The following is a 20,753-nucleotide window of genomic DNA, read 5'->3' as shown; positions in this document are numbered from 1 at the left end:
ATGAAATAAACCAATCAAAATGAGTTACTTGTGCTGCTTCAATAAAGCAGTCCCCGTATTTTTTAAGTCAGATCTACACATCTGATTGTGACTGTATATACCGGTAAGATGTGTACACAGGAATCTCTTATATATACTAAATAACATCTAAGCTGTAAGAACAAAGCCTGATGTGTAGCCGTGTCACTAATAGAGATGGTCAATGAGATGGAAATAATTCTGCGTTGATTCTGATTTATGCAAATGAAATCAAATAATTTGATATGTTAAAATTTGGTTTGGTGACTACGAATTAAATGGTACCTGAGAAGGATGAAAAGAAAAGTTTCATACATACCTGGGGCTTCTTCCAGCCCCCTTCAGGCTAATCAGTCCCTCGCTGTCCTCCACCACCTGGATCTTCTGCTATGAGTCCTGGTAATTCAGCCAGTCAGCGCTGTCCGGCTGCATGCCGCTCCCACAGCCAGGAGCGTTCTGCACCTGCGCAATAGTGCTGCACAGGTGTAGTATGCTCCTGGCGGTGGAGTGTGTGCCTGCGCACTACGCCCGACTGGCTCAAGTACCTGGACTCATAGCAGAAGATCCAGGTGGCGAAGGAGGACAGCGAGGGACTGATTATGATTAGCCTGAAGGGGGCTGGAGGAAGCCCCAGGTATGTATAAAACTTTAATTTCATCTGTCTTAGGTTTACTTTGTTACACAGTAGTACTATACTCTACATATGCACTATCCACAGAGCTGCAGGGAATCCACTGAGAATGCTGTGCACATTGAACAGAGAGGTGTTGTCTATCACCCATAAACCTGGTTCAGATTGTGCATGAAGAATGTGTAATAGAGGAAGAATCTCCTCATTCCCCTGCAGAGTACCTGCACATCATTCTTACATGTACCCACAGTTACATTGCCTAGGGCCTGATAGATGTTCTTTGTTCCGGCTTGAACCTTTTACAAGTACTCTTACCAAGGACTAGTTTTAGTCTATGACTAAAGGGAATAAATATGGCAGTCTCCATATCCTTCTTCAGTTGTCTTGTAAAATTCCTGAGCGTTGGAAGTTAAGAGATGAATTTCATGTTACATACTTTCAATCAACAAGATTGTAATATGCAAATTAGAGGTGTCGGAGTCGAGGAGTCGGAGTCAGAGGAATCCTAAACTGAGGAGTCGGAGTATTTTTGTACCGACTCCACAGCCCTGATTTTTTGGGACACTGCGTACGACTTGCGTACAATGCTTTGCATAGGCAACGCATGGCAATGCGAATTTTCACGCTATTTACATGAAAATTCGCATTAAATAAGAGATTCTCAGCAGTCATGACTAAGCTGTTACTAGCAGGGCTGTGGAGTCGGTACAAAAATCTTCCGACTCCAACTCCGACTCCTCAGTTTCTGAAACCACGACTCGGACTTCAACTCCGACTCCGGGTACCCAAAATGGCTCAGACTCCAACTCCTCGACTTTGACTCCTTAGTCTAATACTTAACAGGGCTGTGGATTTTGTACAAAAATCATCCGACTCCGACTCCCGACTCCTCAGATTATGAAATCAACGACTCCGACTCCAGGTGCCCAAAATTGCCCCGACTCCGACTCCTCGACTCCGACTCCACAGCCCTGGTTACTAGGCAGATTGTTATATTTTACTAATGCCATTTTTTTTTCATAAAAACTTGTACAAATTTACAAGTGAATTTTCATCAATCAGAAAAATCTTATAAGATTTTTTTGGACGTGAAAATTTCACGCTACAGTGGAAACGTAGCCTAAGACTGCTGCAAAAAAAGTATCACTAGAAACAAAGCGAATGCTAACACCAATGGCACATATACTAATCGCTGCACAAACACTAGCACCAGTACATATATAATATCACTAGAAACACAACAAATACTATCAGTACTACACAAATCAGATCACTAATAACAAAGGACAAATACTGACACTACTACACTGCCCAATACTAACACCACCACACAAATCAGATCACTAATAACAAAGGGCAAATACTGACACTACTACACTGCCCAATACTAACACCGCTACACAAATCAGATCACTAATAACAAAGGGCAAATACTGACACTACTACACTGCCCAATACTAGCACCGCTACACAAATCAGATCACTAATAACAAAAGACAAATACTGACACTACTACACTGCCCAATACTAACACCGCTACACAAATCAGATCACTAATAACAAAGGGCAAATACTGACACTACTACACTGCCCAATACTAACACCGCTACACAAATCAGATCACTAATAACAAAGGGCAAATACTGACACTACTACACTGCCCAATACTAGCACCGCTACACAAATCAGATCACTAATAACAAAAGACAAATACTGACACTACTACACTGCCCAATACTAACACCGCTACACAAATCAGATCACTAATAACAAAGGGCAAATACTGACACTACTACACTGCCTAATACTAACACCGCTACACAAATCAGATCACTAATAACAAAGGGCAAATACTGACACTACTACACTGCCTAATACTAACACCGCTACACAAATCAGATCACTAATAACAAAGGGCAAATACTGACACTACTACACTGCCCAATACTAGCACCGCTACACAAATCAGATCACTAATAACAAAAGACAAATACTGACACTACTACACTGCCCAATACTAACACCGCTACACAAATCAGATCACTAATAACAAAGGGCAAATACTGACACTACTACACTGCCTAATACTAACACCGCTACACAAATCAGATCACTAATAACAAAGGGCAAATACTGACACTACTACACTGCCTAATACTAACACCGCTACACAAATCAGATCACTAATAACAAAGGGCAAATACTGACACTACTACACTGCCTAATACTAACACCGCTACACAAATCAGATCACTAATAACAAAGGGCAAATACTGACACTACTACACTGCCTAATACTAACACCGCTACACAAATCAGATCACTAATAACAAAGGACACATACTGACACTACTACACTGCCTAATACTAACACCGCTACACAAATCAGATCACTAATAACAAAGGACACATACTGACACACATCCAGAGATCTGAGCCACATAAATGTAGTAGAAACCAGTTTTCTTTCTGAAGGACCTTGGCCAATACTCCATGAATATTTATTTAGAAATACAGGAATATCAGGTGGCCGGGTTTCTGTTCTCTTAATTTGTAAAATATGATCGCCGCTTTCATAACGCAGCGCTTATTGATGGATCGGATTTTTCCTTTGACCGCCTGTACAGTAATTATGTAACTTTTTTGTTTGTTTTCACGTTACAGGATTTCTTTAAAGAGACTCTGTAACAAAATGTTCAGCCTTTTTTCTACTATCCTACAAGTTCCTATATCTATTCTAAAGTGCTCTGGCTTACTGCAGTTTTTTTTAGTTGCTCCATTGCTGTAATAAATCAAATTTACTCTCCTTCGTCGAAGTGGCTGTAATTGTTTACAGACAGGAGGAGGTTACACTGATGGCCCTGCTCTGAGTCTCTGAGTCTTTCACACACTGAAAACTGTGAAAAGCAGAGCTCACCCATTCCCTGCTCTCAGTAACTCAGTATCATCTACTGATAAAAGCTGATCATTGTGAGCAGCATAGCTCATAGACTATTGCAGAATGCAGACACGGACCTGCTATCAGTAATCACTACTGAAGATTGCAGCATTCTTTACAAGGTAAAACTTCTTCTTAACTATGAAATAAACTCTAAAGGCTGAATTTATTGTTCAATAATATAACCTTTCATGGAAACTGTAATGCAATTTACAGAAACATGCAATATCATAATGAACTTCCTGTTTGGCAGCCATATTTTTTGTTTACAAAAACGGTTTATAAAACAGCAAAAATGTGACAGAGGGGGACAGGAGATGAAAACCTACAGGCTGGTATGTTTACTGGTTGAACTCGATGGACGTAGGTCTTTTTTCAACCAAAATAACTATGTAACTATGTAACTTATATGAGGTTTTTAGGTTAAATTCTCTTTAAGCAAATGCAGAACTTTTCTGGCTGGTTGTCCTCTGTTTAAATCCGCCTTTATGAGTGTAAGTGGGCCTGGGTGCCCCTCCTATGCTGCTGGACATCCACTCGGGGCCGGCTCTAGTAATGATGGGCCCCAGGGCAAAATAAACCCGCGGCCCCCCAACAGACAACTCCCAACTAAAAAGCGGCATTAGGGGCCTTTTTTTTTTTTACAGACAAATTACCCTCCTGGGCCCCTGAGCTGACTGCTGACCCTCCCCACTAATCACCTCCCAACCTAACTGTGCTCCCCAGGCCCCCAGCAGAGTCTCTGGCAGTGTCCTGCCTGCACAGGTGAGACTCTACCCTGCCAAATATTCTGCAGGGGCCCCGGGGAGTAACAATTAAAATGGGCAAAACACCTTGTGGCCCCTACAGGCTCTGGGGCGATTGCCTCCTTTGCCTCTATGGTAGTGCCGGCCCTGCATACAGAATGTAATCTGTACTTTTCTGCTGCCCAAGGCTTCCGTAGCTCTGTACATTTAGATACCATCTAACAACAACAGCAGCAGCAGTTCTATCACCGGGTCACATGGGACAAACAATTTAAAACAATTTATTGTATCCAGTATTATCAAATCCAAAAGCTTTTTATAAAGTGATGGACTATAAACATTTTGGGGTATTGATTACTACCTATTATTCTTATAATAAAATATAATGATTTAATCAAGGGACAAAATATATAAACCTTTTAATAATAATAATTCCAATATTTGTATAGCGCTTTTCTGCTGTCGGACTCAAAGCGCTTGCGAGGTGCAGCCACTAGAGCGTGCTCAGAACTGTAGACAGTAGCAGTGTTAGGGACTCTTGCCCAAGATCTCCTTACTGAACAGGTGCTGGCTTACTGAACAGGAAGAGACGAGATTTGAACCCAGGTCTCTATCCAGCATTTTGGGGTACTGAATGTAAATTATTACTCTATTTTAAAATATATTACACTATTCACTTTTAAGGTTACCCGATGTGACATGAAATAACTATGCTGTGTTCCCTTTTTTCTTTCTCAGCCTGAAAGAGTTAAATATCAGGTATGTAAGTGGCTGACTCAGTCCTGACTACAGTGTGACCCTCACTGATAAGAAATTCCAACTATAAAACACTTTCCTAGCAAAAAATGGCTTTTGAGAGCAAGAAAGAGATAAAAGGGAATTTCTTATTAGTGAGGGTCACACTGTAGTCACTTCCTGTCTGAGTCAGCCACTTACATACCTGATATTTAACTCTTTCAGGCAGAGAAAGAAAAAAAGGAACACAGCCTAGTTATATGTGTGCTAGGCACTGTACATACACATGTCTATCATCATGTCACATGTCACCTCGGGTATCCTTTAAAATCGATCCAATCAAATAATCACACCGGTACAAACCATGCAATTTTCACCTCTGATTCTAATTGAGTGAATGATCAGACCGATATTCAAATCTGACATCGGTCAGATACAGAAGAAAGCTAGCAAGCACACATATGCCAGTTTATCAAATTCTAAATCCATTATTTCGATCAATATTTCCCAGCCTGTCCAATCTGCTTTAGATCAATTTTGAGCTGGGATCGGTTGCTGGAAATCAGTAGGCTTTTTAGTTCCCCCCAGATCTGATCATTTTCTCCATCACAAGCAGCATCTGAAGTGAACATTGGTGTAAAACATAAACAGCGAGAGACAACCTGAGAAAAGATTTTACTGCAGGAACGTTCAAACGATCATTAGCTCTGCTCTGTATTATAGTTTAAAATACAGAGTGTGTTTTGTAAACTTCAAATATGACAGAATGATGCAATATTATAAAAAAAACACTATATAACTGAAAATAAAAATATGAGAATATTTTCTTTGCTGCTAATGTTCTAATCATTATCCGTACTACACATACAATTCATTATATCATTAGTTTGTTTTTTTTTCTTCAGTGTCACTATATGGCTGGTACTCAAAGTGCAAGTTTTCATCAAATCGATGGGTCGAATTGATAATTTCCAACATGGTCGATCTGTTCTGAAAATGGGATCAATTTTGTGCAGTAGTGATCTTAAAACTGATCCCATCCTCTATTAGAAGCAGATCGGACATGCTGGAAATTATCGGTTCAGCCCATCCATCTGACATTGCATGGTGTGTAGCAGGCCATATATCAGCCGACCAACCAACCAATCGACCATCCAATTCAATTATAATCGAATTGGATGAAAATTGGGTGCTGCCAAGTTCATGCCCGACCGACAAAGCGACCAATTTCAGGACAGAAATTGGCCAAACGGTGGATCGCGCATGCTGCAAGATGTTGGGCCAAAGCTGGTTGGTCAGGTAGGTGCGCGTCGGTACGGCGGCCGATTTGCGAATGAGCGACGAGACGACGAAACCCCCGCCGCAATGTATAAATGTATGCAGTGTAGTACATTTATACATTACCTGTCCGGTGTCAGTCTCCACGCGGTTTCCGTCCATCTCGCCTGGTTCCACATACACGCCGCCGGCGCACAGCGTCTGACGTCAGATGCTAAGCGCCACTAGCGTGTATGTGGCCGTTACCCGGCGAGATGGACGGACACCATGCGGAAGCTGCTACAGGACAGGTAATGTATAAATGCACTTACACTACATACATTTATACATTGGGGGGCAGCGGCGGTGCGGGGGCAGCCGGCTCAGCCGATTCCCTAATGATTTCATGCTGAAATCGGATGGGAATCGGCCTGTAGTGTTTGAGCAGCTTCGACCAAGAGACAAATTTATCTCTTATCAGATTCGATTAGAGGTAAATTTGTCTCTTGGTCGAATCTGCCCATAATCTTCTAATGTATGGCCACCTTTAAGGTGCGTACAGACGCACTACTTCCACCAACGACGGGTCCATCAGACCCTCCCGCTGGGCGGACGTTCAGCCAACAGTAGCGCGTGTGTACGTACCGTCAGCAAACTGATAAGGCTGTTTTTGAACGGCGGGAGGGTCTGACGGACCCGTTGTTGCCGGCGGTAGTGCGTGTGTACGCACCTTTACTCTATGCTTGCAGGATATCCTGACACTATGGCAAATTCTACAACGCTTCATAGCTGCAAGCTTTATGCATACACATGCAGTGAGTGGTTGGTACTCTCAGATTGCAGGATATAACGCTTGATAATGCAAGGCTTTATGCATACACACACAATGAGACACTCACCGAGGTGTGAGACCAGTAGGAATAATCAAAGCTGAAGCTCTTGGCGGGTTCTTTAGGATTCTTTGGGTTAATAATACCTGGAAGAGAGAGGGAGAGAAAGGGGTTAATGACATCTCCACGACCAGGATTACAATCTGCCCTCTCTGCATTTTACTCATTCACTCCACAATTATGAGATGTAATAATGCCATTAGTAGATTAAAACCATCCCTTCCTTGCTTTACATCAGCCAAAAGGATTATCGCTGTCTGCGCTGATGTAACAAGCAGGAAATGGGAGGGTTATGTACACCATATGGGATGTGCAATGCGTTGTGGGTAACAGGGCTACTACAGCAGGAAATGGGAGGGCTGTGTACACCATATGGGATGTGCAATGCATTGTGGGTAACAGAGCTACTACAGCAGGAAATGGGAGGGTCCTGTACACCATATGGGATGTGCAGTGCATTATGGGTAACAGGGCCACTACAGATGGAAATAGAAGGGTTGTGTGCACCATATGGGATGTGCAATGCATTGTGGGTAGCAGGGCTACTACAGCAGGAAATAGAAGGGTTGTGTGCACCATATGGGATGTGCAATGCATTGTGGGTAGCAGGGCTACTACAGCAGGAAATGGGAGGGTTGTGTACACCATATGGGATGTGCAGTGCAGTGTGGGTAACAGGGCTACTACAGCAGAAAATGGGAGGGTTGTGTGCACCATATGGGGTGTGCAGTGCATTGTGGGTAACAGGGCCACTACAGATGGAAATAGAAGGGTTGTGTGCACCATATGGGATGTGCAATGCATTGTGGGTAGCAGGGCTACTACAGCAGGAAATAGAAGGGTTGTGTGCACCATATGGGATGTGCAATGCATTGTGGGTAGCAGGGCTACTACAGCAGGAAATGGGAGGGTTGTGTACACCATATGGGATGTGCAATGCATTGTGGGTAACAGGGCTACTACAGCAGAAAATGGGAGGGTTGTGTGCACCATATGGGGTGTGCAGTGCATTGTGGGTAACAGAGCTACCACAGCAGGAAATGGGAGGGTTGCATACACCATATGGGATGTGCAATGCATTGTGGGTAACAGGGCTACTACAGCAGGAATGGGAGGGTTGTGTACACCATATGGGATGTGCAGTGCATTGTGGGTAACAAGGCTACTACAGCAGGAAATGGGAGGGTTGTAAAAAAATTGTAAAATTTAAAATACATGTAAACACATACAAATAAGAAGTATATTTCTTCCAGGGTAAATTGAGCCATAAATGACGTTTCACTTCTGTTGCTGTCACTTACAGTAGTTAGTAAAAATCTGACAAAACTGATTGGTTTTTGACGCGTCCATCTCCTCATGGTGGATTCTCAATATTTCATTTATTCTTTACAAAAGTTGTTTGGGGAGTACGCACACAACTCGGGCACCGCTACGGACGGCGGATCAGTCAATTGTGGCGGCCAAACGAGTCCACTGAGCACCGCTATAGCATTATTTCACATTACAGCCTATGGCAGCAGACAAATAATCGGCGCAGCTTTGCTTGGACTCGAAATCAGCCGTCCCTCTTGAGAGAGTCTAAAACTGGAAATGATGGCGACGGTGCTTAGCTCACTCAGTGAAATCACAGACTGACTGCTGTACGGAGAGCTACGAGCTCTACCTCAGAGCACAGAAAACGAGTAACGATTACTGCAAACGTACATACAGACAACACAGGGTACCCCATACCCCAGTAGCCTCCATGTCACCTGTTAAAGAACAAGCGACACCCATGCTGACCAAGAGATAAAAAAACACATATATGTAAGTAGATAAATACTACTTCTACTTACATAACAGATGTGTTGTGCTATCCACGTAATGATTCCTGTGAATTTTATAAAGGAAAAGCAGAAAATCCTTTTCTAGGCAGTGGCTATCTTGCCAAGCTAATGCTGACATCATATCCTCCCTGACTCTTGTTTTCCCCCCTCCCTTCTCTTGCTCATTGTGTGTTCATTAGCTGCCCTCCTCCCAGAGTCTTCAGACACTCCCACTGAGGTGTATACTAGGAACTGCACTCTTTTTTATTTACACGTCCAATCGCTGAGTCACCTCAGCCTTGCTTGTAAACACAAGTAATCAGAGGATGTTTCTGATAAGCAGCTAGGCAGGGAAATAAATGGAAGAGGAGGAATATAATATAGATAAAAAGAACTCCCAGCAGTCAACTCTTTGGCACTGTTTGGCACTAGGGCCAGTGCTCCTAAGGTATGTGATAACTCCAAACCATAACACAAAAAAATTGAAAGTTTTGAATGCAGGATTAGCATCTTTATCACTTAATACACTCAGACCAGTTGCTGTTGAAATTTGATTTTTATGGTGACAATACCGCTTTAATAACAGCTAAACTAAAGATGTGTTAGGGTTCTTGAGGACTGGATTTGGACAAAACTGTCCAACTCCAGGATAGTTCTGCATTATTGCCAAATCTGTTCTCTAAAGATAAAACTACAGAAAAAGTAATCATTAGGGCTGCTTTCCCAGTGGGACGTTAAAGCCCCACGTTCCAGCAGCCTGTAACGCAGCACAACTCACAGTAATGAAAAATCAATGGGCTGTTCACAGTGCCCACGTTGCGTTACAGTCTAACACTACACCTTGAATGAAAGTGCAGCATGCTGTGCGTTATACTGGGCTTTAGCTGCGTTAGACTGTTTGCACATGCTCAGTGACAAACCACATGGCTAATGAATATTCACTGCACTGTGCTGATGTAACCTGGACTCAGAGTGTTGTCTGGATCATGAATGAATCGTTCATTTGATCCGGATCTTTTTTGTGAGTCGAATCATCCAGATCATCACAATGAACGATTCGGGTCACAGTGGATGTCTGTCTGGAAGAAACAGGAACATACAGAATGTACAGTGCAGGGAAAGCCCTGTCCTGCTAGTCATTTCACCCCCAGTCTGCTTCCCTAGTAAAATGATTCAAATGATTCGGTTCAAAGATCCGGATGTTTTCAATGATCCGATTTGAATCATCCGAATCCTTGAAAAGATCTGGACTTCCCATCACTATCCGGGAGCGGCTGTTCTATCAGTATAGATAGAACGAAAACAGACCAGCGCACCAAGAGCTGCATAACGCGGCTCAATCTGACCTCCAACTTCAACACCACCATGCGTTGCGTTAGGGGCACATTATGCGACCTTAACGTCCCCTAAAACGCAGCGTCTTGGTGGGAAAGAGGCCTAAAACTAGGGATGGTCAATGAGCTACTAAACATTCAGAGTCCATGCAAATTTTAAGATCATTTATGCAGCTTAGAAATGGACCACTTAAATATGGCGGCAGCAGCAGCCGCATCTGATTGGTCCATTTTCAAGCTGCAAAATGCTGCAGAAAATCTGCATCAGCTGGAAATGATCATTATCCAACCGTACCATACACTCCCCAATGTGTACTTGCACCGTACAGCAGTGCCTCTTGCTGGTATGTTGGCTTGCGGCACTAATGTCCCAGGCCAAAAACAGCGTGAGAATGAAGTTTGTAGGATTAGCCTGCGTTTGTAATTCCTCCAGCAATCATAATAAACCGTTCTGGTGAGAATTCAGGACAGTCCTCTCACAGAACTCCCCCCACCAGCACCTGAATCCTCCAAGCTTCCTAACAGATGAGGACCTGTCATTCCAGGAAACTCACAGCTCCCCCAGAAATAGCTGTACTCGCCAAACTGCTGCACTATGTCAGCGTCAGCTGCTGTCCTAGGCTTCCACAGCGTGACAGAGCGAGTGAGGACGTCAGGACAGACACAAAGGAAGTACTGAGATCTGCGATTATTACAAGTTATCAGCGACATCGTTGAGGAGAAGCGGAAGCGCGTGTATTCAGCCCCATATGTGGGACACAAGCATGGACAGGCTGTACTTAGGAAGCAGATCTGACACACGACTTCCAGAGGAACGCAAACACTTCCAGGAAAAGGATCAGTGCTGATCCTGAACTGCACATGAACCAGTGGGGCAATTCTGCTGGTTACACATTAGAACAGGTGCTTTCTCAACCAGGGTTCCTTGTACTCTGCATGGGTCCTTGGCATTATTCCCCACCATGGGGGAAGTATGATTGAGAGCACACTATAATAGGGGTGCTGTAAAAAGAAGTACTAAACTGGGGGTCAGAATATTAATAAGCAAATTAATAAAAAGCACTAGAAGAAAGAGACATTATAATGAAGGGCAGTGCAATAGGGAATAAACGGCCACACCAGCTTTTGAAGGGGAACTGGAGAGGTATATGGAGGATGCCATGTTTATTTCCTTTTAAGCAATACCAGTTGCCAAGCAGCCCTGCTGATCCTCTGCCTCTAATACTATTAGCCACAGCCCCTGAACTAGCATGAACTAGCATGCAGCAGATCAGGAGTTTCAGACTTTAAAGTCAGATCTGACAAGACTAGCTGCATGCTTGTTTCTGGTGTTATTCAGATACTACTGCAGGGAAATAGACCAGCAGGGCTGCCAGGCAACTGGTATTGATTAAAAGGAAATACATATGGCAGCCTCCGTATACCTCTTACTTCAGTTCCCCTTTAAAGACCATGCCACTTGCAAAATAAACTCATGGGTGCTTTGAAATCCAAAAATCACTTGCACGGTTCCTCCAGGGTAAAAAGGTTGAGAAAGGCTGCATTAGAAGATAAAGTGAACCTAATGCCCGGTACTCACCATGCAACTTTCCGTCAGATCGACAAGACAAATCGATAATTTCCAACAGGTCTGATCAGGTCTCCACTCGATTTTCAAATCGATTTTGAGCAGAAGTGATTGGAAAGCTAATCGGAAACCTGATCAAATCTGTCAGAAATGATCAATTCAACCCGATCTGACGGGAAATTGCATGGTGTACCGAGCATTAAAGTGAACCTCCGGACTAAAAATCGACTCAGCAGCACTGAAAAGGCCTGGTGTTTCTTTAACAGTTTCACAGCATCAGAACTTTGTTTCTTTTATACAAGCCTCATTTTTAGCTGCACAGAAGAAAACTGCCCGGGCTTTTTTCCCCTGATGCTGTGCAAAGCATGATGGGATTTCTGATATTGTTGCTCTCTTTCTGCTGTTTTGGTGCAATTTTTTTTTTTTTTACATTTTTAATTTGACATTTGAATCCTAGCACATGCAGTTGGGAGGGGTAATCAGGGCACAGGATAGTTGGAACGGTGTCTCCTGCTCCCTGTCACCTCCTTTCAACCAAAAACATGGCTGCCCCCATGACAAAGATGGCAGCCCCCATGAATCACAAACATTTGCCTGTTTTTTTAAAACAGGGTGGGTAAGAGATTATATTACCTATCTATTCTAATTAACATAACTAATGTAACTTGATGACAGTATTTTTGTTTAGACTGAAGTTCCCCTTTAAGTGAAAATAAACGGATTAGATAAACAATTGTATCCATCCTCCTACGCCTAAAAATGACCTTTTTATAAGAAATATAATAGTTTAATGCTATATTTAAAAATGGTAGATTTATTATTATGCCTTTGCTCAATGACACCGTTTCTCTTATCCTCTAGGATTTCTCATCGCAAGTAAAGCTGAATTTTAGACTATGTCACTACTTGCACAACTTTCATATCTGATGCAGCCGTTTCACAGAAGGTCCCTTTGGAAAGTAAGTCATGTGATCCAGGGCTTCCTTCACAGAAGCCGCTGCCATCGGAGGGGGTGTTCCCCTGCTAGTAAACAAAGCCATAAGCTGAGCCCACCTACATCGTCGCTTTACTGCTGAGAGATTAACTCTTTGTGGCCAGCACTGACAAACCCCCTTTACATCAGCTGGTTGTTTTCTGAGAGGGCATCAGGGTCATGTGATTAACTTCTCCAAAGGGAATTTCTCTAAAATGCCTGCTGCATGTAATTTGAATAACAGAAACGCTGAACAGGAACTGACTGTGTGTATTTAGAGAGTTTAGCCTGTCTAATTCATTAGCAAGAGCTCTCAAATCGCAAAGCGCTCAGAAAATCACTCCTAGTGGGTTTCTGGCCTTAGTGTGTGATCTGCAGTCGCCATCCTGTCATTCTATGCCGGTAGTCAGGATAATGAGCACAGTGTCCCATCAGTCGCACTGGCAATATCTCTGTAGTTTTGTTGGCTGTCAGTTAATTGATAAGCGGTTACACACTGACTGATGACTCACACCTGCCCAATGATGACTCACACAGATGATAACGCAAGGAGCCTGTGAAAAATAGATTCAGACCTGAAGACAGAGAGATGGAAGGAAAGACTGCAGAGGTGCAAAAAAAAAAAAAAAATCACGTCACATGACTAATATGGGGAAACGCTAGCGCCGTATGTCTGATATTCTGAAAATAAAATACCAAGCTAAAGAAATCAGGGACCTAAAAACTGCAGCGTAGAGAGAGAGAGAGAGAGAGACAGAGAGAGAGAGAGAGAGAGAGAGAGAGACAGAGAGAGAGACAGAGAGAGAGACAGAGAGAGAGAGACAGAGAGAGAGAGCGCGAGCGAGAGAGAGACAGAGAGCGAGAGAGAGAGAGACAGAGACAGAGAGAGCGCGCGCGAGAGAGAGCGCGAGCGAGACAGAGAGAGCGAGAGAGAGAGAGCGCAAGCGAGAGAGAGAGCGTGAGCGAGAGAGCGCGCGAGAAAGAGAGCGCGAGCGAGAGAGCGCGAGAGAGAGAGAGCGCGAGAGAGAGCGCGAGAGAGAGAGAGGCGCGAGAGAGAGAGAGCGCGAGAGAGAGCGCGCGAGAGAGCGCGCGCGAGAGAGCGCGAGAGAGAGAGAGCGCGCGAGAGAGCGCGCGCGAGAGAGAGCGCGCGAGAGAGAGCGCGCGCGCGCGCGAGAGAGAGAGCGCGCCCGAGAGAGAGAGCGCGCCCGAGAGAGAGAGCGCGCGCGAGAGAGAGAGAGCGCGCGAGAGAGAGAGCGCGAGAGAGAGAGAGGCGCGAGAGAGAGAGAGCGCGAGAGAGAGAGCGCGAGAGAGAGAGAGCGCGAGAGAGCGCGCGAGAGAGAGAGCGCGAGCGAGAGAGCGCGAGAGAGAGAGAGAGCGCGAGAGAGAGAGAGCGCGAGAGAGAGAGAGCGCGAGAGAGAGAGAGCGCGAGAGAGAGAGAGCGCGAGAGAGAGAGCGCGCGAGAGAGAGAGAGCGCGCGAGAGAGAGAGAGCGCGCGAGAGAGAGAGAGCGCGAGAGAGAGAGAGAGCGCGCGAGAGAGAGAGAGCGCGCGAGAGAGAGAGCGCGAGAGAGAGAGCGCGAGAGAGAGCGCGAGAGAGAGAGAGAGAGAGCGCGCGCGCGCGAGAGAGCGCGCGAGAGAGAGAGAGCACGCGCGAGAGAGAGAGCGCGCGACAGAGAGAGAGCGCGAGAGAGAGAGCGCGAGAGAGAGAGCGCGAGAGAGAGAGCGAGAGAGCGAGAGAGAGCGCGAGAAAGAGCGCGAGAGAGAGCGTGAGCGAGAGAGCGCACCGAGAGGAAAGAACAGAGAGAGAAAACAGAGGGAAATGAGAGAGAGAGAGAAAGGAAAGGGGAGGGAGAGAGAGAGAGATAGGAGAGGAAGGAAAGGAGAGAGGAGAAAAAGAAAAGCGAGAGAAAGGAGAGAGAGAGGAGATAAATGAGAGAGAGGTAAGAGGAGAGAGAGAGAAATAGAGAGAGAGATAGAAGGTGGGGGGGGGGGGGGGGGGGGTGTAGTATGTAAGGGGAGGTATAGAGAGAGAGATAGAAGGGGGGGTGTAGTATGTAAGGGGAGGTATAGAGAGAGAGATAGAAGGGGGGTGTAGTATGTAAGGGGAGGTATAGAGAGAGAGATAGAAGGGGGGTGTAGTATGTAAGGGGAGGTATAGAGAGAGAGATAGAAGGGGGGTGTAGTATGTAAGGGGAGGTATAGAGAAACAGGAGAGGCGGGCCTTCTCTTTTATTTTCTATCTTATCCCGTATTATCCACCATGAACATGGCTACCCGCATATTATTAGCGCATGTTACTAAATAGGGCCACGGAACATTAGAGCTCTGCAGAAATAAAGAATGACAGCAGCGCAGAGTCACATAATTATAATGTAATGTGTGACAGTGCTGCGCAGGGTGACCCGCTGATGGATAGGTCAGGACACGCACAGTAGGAAAGCCTGACACAGATGAATTTCCTGGGATGTAGTGGGGTATAAATAGCCGCAGCCCCTGTATGCACACGGTTACCAGGCAGCGGACCCCCCTCCCTCCTGGGGGCGACAGCAGCTGCTCAGCCTGGGATAGAACGGATTAGGGATAATAGTGACTCACTGAACACTCTGTCACCTAGTGAGAGGAGAGCGTAAGATTCCTCGTGTCCAGTCTGAGATCTCACCGCCACGCCTGGCACCGCCAACCCACATCCACTGTGCGGGCAACACCATGTGATCCACAGCCAATACCCATCACTGAGACGGGGCCACCCAAGTCACTGACTGTCCCCAGAGGAGCTCACACTCTAATCTTACCACAGTCTAATCTCCTACCATACTATTATTATGTATTTATATAGCACTGACATCTTCTGCTGCACATTACAGAGTACATAGTCATGTCACTGACTGTCCTCAGAGGAGCTCACAATCTAATCCCCACCATAGTCATAGTCTTATGTCCCACCATATTATTATTATGTATTTATATAGCACTGACATCTTCTGCAGCACATTACAGGGTACATAGTCATGTCACTGACTGTCCTCAGAGGAGCTCACAATCTAATCCTATCATTGTCATAGCCTAATGTCCTGCCATATTATTATTATGTATTTATATAGCACTGACATCTCCTGCAGCACATTACAGAGTACATAGTCATGTCACTGACTGTCCTCAGAGGAGCTCACAATCTAATCCCTGCCACAGCCACATGACTCTATACCTCTTACACACGCTATGCACACCAGTGTTCTCCCCAGGCTCTTTTAGCTGGGTGCTCCACCCGGCTAGTTTTGGTGAGCACCCGGCTGTCATCGGCTCACCTCCTCCTATTCTGTTGCACACAGAAGCACCGGTCCTGCATCCTCTCATCTCACCCCACCCCAGCTTCTTTTTCATGCCACCCAACTACTTTTTCATGCCACCCGGCTGGAAAAAATTTGTGAGGAGAACACTGCACACCATGGCAGGACCGGCACAAGGCAGTAGTTTGGGGCCATCTTCCAGTGTTTGCACAGGTGTCCTACAAGGTCGCTTGTAAATCTGGGATGAGGAGGGAAATCTGTTTTTCCTAAAATTCCACTGTAAAATGGAAGATTGAAGAATAATTGCTGGTACTTCCCCGGCGTTCTTTCCAGCGAAGCACAAGCCTGCTGTATTTCCCACGGAGGGTACAGCCGTAATAGATGGGATGCCTCCTCCAGTGTCCGCTCCATCAGCTTCCTTATTTATCGCTCTGTAATTAAACGCTCTGTTTGCAAACAAAGGCAAATAAAGTTGGTGAGATCTGCTACCGCAGCTGTAATTAAACTCTCAGCGGCGGTGAGGAGGGCTGAACGGAAACCGCCATCTCCAGAAGGATGAGATTATACCAGACCCGGCTCCTGCAGGCTGGCGGTTAACCTGTTCAGTACCGAGGCCATGGAAGACATTAGGTACTGATTTTATTATCTAGTCCAGAAATGGGCAACCTGAAGTGTGCCAGCAATTGCTGAACTACAAGTCCCAGCAAAAACACAGGACTGTGGCCTTTAAAGAGGAATTTTAACCCCGGATTGAACTTCATCCCAATCAGTAGCTGATACCCCCTTTCCCATGAGAAATCTTTTCCTTTTCTCAAACAGACTATCAGGGGACTCTGTATGGCTAATATTGTGGTGAAACCCCTCCTAGAGTATGTCATGACCTAGGTACTGACAGTTTCCTATCTGTGCACCTCGTTGCATTGTGGGAAATAACAGCTGTTTCCAACTCCAAGCAAGCAATATCTCCCTCTATGCATAGAACTCTCAGTAACGCACATTCCGTACAGATCACCTGACAGAACTAAAGATGTCACCACCAGTAATACATTTCAGAATGTAAATCTGGGAGAGGAAAGATTTTACAATGGCAAACACTGACTCAATCTATAAATGAATATTGTAAACAATAAGCAATTTTATTCATGATGTTATTTTCACTACAGTTCCTACTGAAAGGACGCTTGAAGTGAGAGTGATATGGAGGCTGCCATATTCATTTCCTTTTGAACAATACAGGTTGCCTGGAAAAAGTCTGGGTGAGCAGGCCGGGGGGAGCAGTAGGCTACTCATAGCTAAATAGCACAAACTGCATCAGCGGTATGAAGCCCCGTTCAGACTATGTGCGTTCCTAGCCGTTTTTACAGAACGCATAGAGGCAGACTTTGCGCATAGAAACGGCTACTAATGTTTTCTAATAGCCTCGTTCACATGTATGCGTATGAGACGCATACGTTTCTCATCCGCATTGCTGCACGCAGTTCTGTGCGTCACGCACAGAAATGGGCGCAATGAAAGTCTATAGATGCGTATCAAAAACACGTACTATTGCGTATTTAGCATACGTTTCCCATAATTCTTTTCTGTTTCCTGTGTGACGTGTGTATGCAAAACGCAATAGAAAACGCATACAAACGCATGCGTTTTTTACCTTGCGTTTCTTTAAATTTATACTCATTCTGCAAACGCTAACACTCAGCCGATGCGCATTCGATAGGTGCTGCAATCTATTGAGACCGGTCAGGCAGTGCAGTATAGGAATCGATCACTATCCGATCGAGAAGGAATGACTTTACTTGCCATATCAGACCACAATCCGGCCATGTGGGTAATAATCAGACCTGGTCGTGGCTTTGTGGGGCAGCTTTGCACGCCGTGCAGAGGGCGGTATTTCCCCTGTATGCTTTGTACGGCAGAGCGGTGGGCAGGGGAGACGCGTGCAGAGATAACATCCAAGAGAAAGAATTCCACAAGTGCTGAACTGGCTTCATATTTTCTCCGCTATGTCATTCTCTCCGCCTGCGATCAAGAGGTTTAACTCCTTCAGCGCGCTACTTTCATTCACAATACACAGATTGTAAATCCGGCATTTAAAGGACCACTATTGCAAAAAATCGTAACATTTAAAATACACATTCAAATAAAAAGTACATTTCTTCCAGAGTAAAATGTGCCATAAATTACTTTCTCCCCATTTTGCAGTCACTTACAGTAGATAATAGAAATCTGTAAGAACCGACAGGACTGGCTGATCTTCATGGGGGGTGCTCAGAGTTTTCTTTATTTTTTAAAAGCACTTAGTGAATGGCAGTTGCTCCGTCCAATTGCCCAACAAAGTGAGCAGGGAGGCTGGTCAGCATCTTTGTATAAATCTTTTTCAGGGAGTGTCTTTAAAAAGAATAAAGGCCATGCTGAGAATCCCCCATAAAGAAATGGACCAGCCCAAAACCAGTCGGTTCTGTCATATTTCTACTACTTACTGTAGGTGACTGCAACATAAGGGAAAAATAATTTATGGCTCATTTTTTTCTAGAAAAAATGTACATTGTAGCATTTTCAAAATGTAGGAAACGATCTGCTCTGCCAGCTCTGTGATTCTCGTGGACTGAAAGCAGCCAGCTTGCATCAAGTCAGTCTAAACCATAAATGTCAAACTCCGGCCCGCAGGCCAGATCTTGCCCTCCGAACCATTAAATTTGGCCCTCAAGTGGTTCCCTACTTTGCATTATGTTTGGCTCACTCTAGACCTCCAGGAAAGCTATATTGGAGGAGAAGCCCTATATCACTAGGGAAGCCATTTGGAGGAGGAAGGAAAGCACTAAACGCTATGGAACTGTATAGGGGAGGGTGGGGGCCTCTACACACAAGGGAACTGTATAGTGGAGGGAGGACCACTATACAAATCGGGGAACTGTATAGGGGTTGGAGGAGAGCCATTAGTCACCAGGGAACTTTATAAGGGAGAGAGGTGGCCAGTAGACATTCAGGTTGGCTCGCGACTAGGTCCTTGTGTTAAGTTTCGGCCTACTTTGTATTTGAGTTTGACACCCCTGCTTTAAACCCTTCCGCCTACAGCCACATCTGAAGCCACGCCTCCCTTCTGACTGCCAGCCTATCATGGCCTCAGAGTGACGGGGTGGTAGGAGGAGTGAGCAGGCAGTTGGACAGCGCTGAGGAGGAAATGAGAAGCCATGTATTGGTGCAGCAGAGATTTATCCATATTATTTTTGATTTATTGAAAGCATCTAAAAACTTCTGACTTAAAGGGAACCAGAGATGATCTAAACAAAAGCTATTATACATACCTGGGGCTTCCTCCAGCCCCATACGCGCTGATCGATCCCGCGCTGCCGTCCTCCGCTTCCCGCAACTAGGAGAACCGGCTCCCGTCGCTGACGTCATCGGAGCCGGACTACGAAGGAGAAGTGCGCCCTCTACGTATCTCTCCATACACTGCTGCAGAGCTACGCAAAGAGCGCACCTCTGTTATGCTTAGACTGGCGGCAGAGCGGGGTCCCGGTTCTCGTAGTTGCGGGCAGCGGTGGACGGCGGCGTGGGATCGATCAGCGTGTATGGGGCTGGAGGAAGCCCCAGGTATGTATAATAGCTTTTGTTTAGATCCTCTCTGGTTCTCTTTAACCCTCCTGGCGGTTTGTCAAAATCCGCCAGGGGGCAGCAAATACGTTTTTTTTTTAATTGTTTTTTTTTCATGTAGCGAGACGAGGTCTCGCTACAAGATAGCCGCTCAGCGGCATCCCACAGCCGGCGATCAGAGATCAGGAGATCCCGTTTAAAGAACGGGATCTCCTGGAGGGCTTCCCCCCTCGCCATGGTGACGGGGCGGGATGACGTCACCGACGTCATGACGTCAAAGGGGAGTCCGATCCACCCCACAGCGCTGCCTGGCACTGATTGGCCAGGCAGCGCACGGGGTCTGGGGGGGAGGGGGGGCGGCTGCGGCGACGCGTATAGCGGCGGATCGGCGGCGATCGGGCACTGCACAAAAAAAAATTATGCAAATCGGCCCAGCGGGGCCTGAGCGGTGCCTCCCGGCGGCATAGCCCGTGCTCAGCACGGGCTTACCGCCAGGGAGGTTAAAGGAAACCAGAGCTGGTATAAATAAAACGTTTTATACATCCCTGGGGCTTCCTCCAGCCCCATACGCTCCGATCGCTCCCATACCGCCATCCTCAGTCTAACCACAGCTCCGATACCGGGTCCCCGCACTTCCGTCAGTCGGCTCCAGTCTACGCAGGAGAAGTGCGCCCTCTACGCATCTCTCTGGCGGCTGCTGAAGAGATACGCAAACAGTGCACTTCTCTTACGTCAGACTAGAGCCGACTGACGGAAGTGCGGGGTCCCGTTTCCCGAAGCTGCGGGCAGCAGAGGACGGCGGTGTGGGATGGGGCTGGAGGAAGCCCCAGGGATGTATAAAACGTTTTATTTATACCAGCTCTGGTACTTTAAATGGGACTTAATCTCAAGCGGTGAATCTCTCCGAGGTCGTCAAGTATTCGAGTGCGTACACATATCCAACTTTTGGCAAATTTTAGGGCCAAAAGAAGCTCTTAAGGCTC

At 45.7% G+C, this 20,753-nt stretch overlaps 1 protein-coding gene across 1 annotated transcript in view; it reads right to left on the bottom strand.

Annotated features, from left to right (window-relative positions):
* KIF1B (kinesin family member 1B) overlaps positions 1–20,753 on the bottom strand; it is a 271,664-nt gene that overhangs the window by 149,757 nt on the left and 101,154 nt on the right. The window contains 1 exon segment of the mRNA XM_068238866.1: positions 7,225–7,301. Coding sequence (XP_068094967.1) covers positions 7,225–7,301 — 77 coding nt within the window.

The sequence above is a fragment of the Hyperolius riggenbachi genome, chromosome 6 (genome assembly GCF_040937935.1).
Source record: "Hyperolius riggenbachi isolate aHypRig1 chromosome 6, aHypRig1.pri, whole genome shotgun sequence".
NCBI classification, from domain to species: Eukaryota; Metazoa; Chordata; class Amphibia; order Anura; family Hyperoliidae; genus Hyperolius; species Hyperolius riggenbachi.
This window is presented reverse-complemented; position numbering and strand designations above follow the sequence as displayed.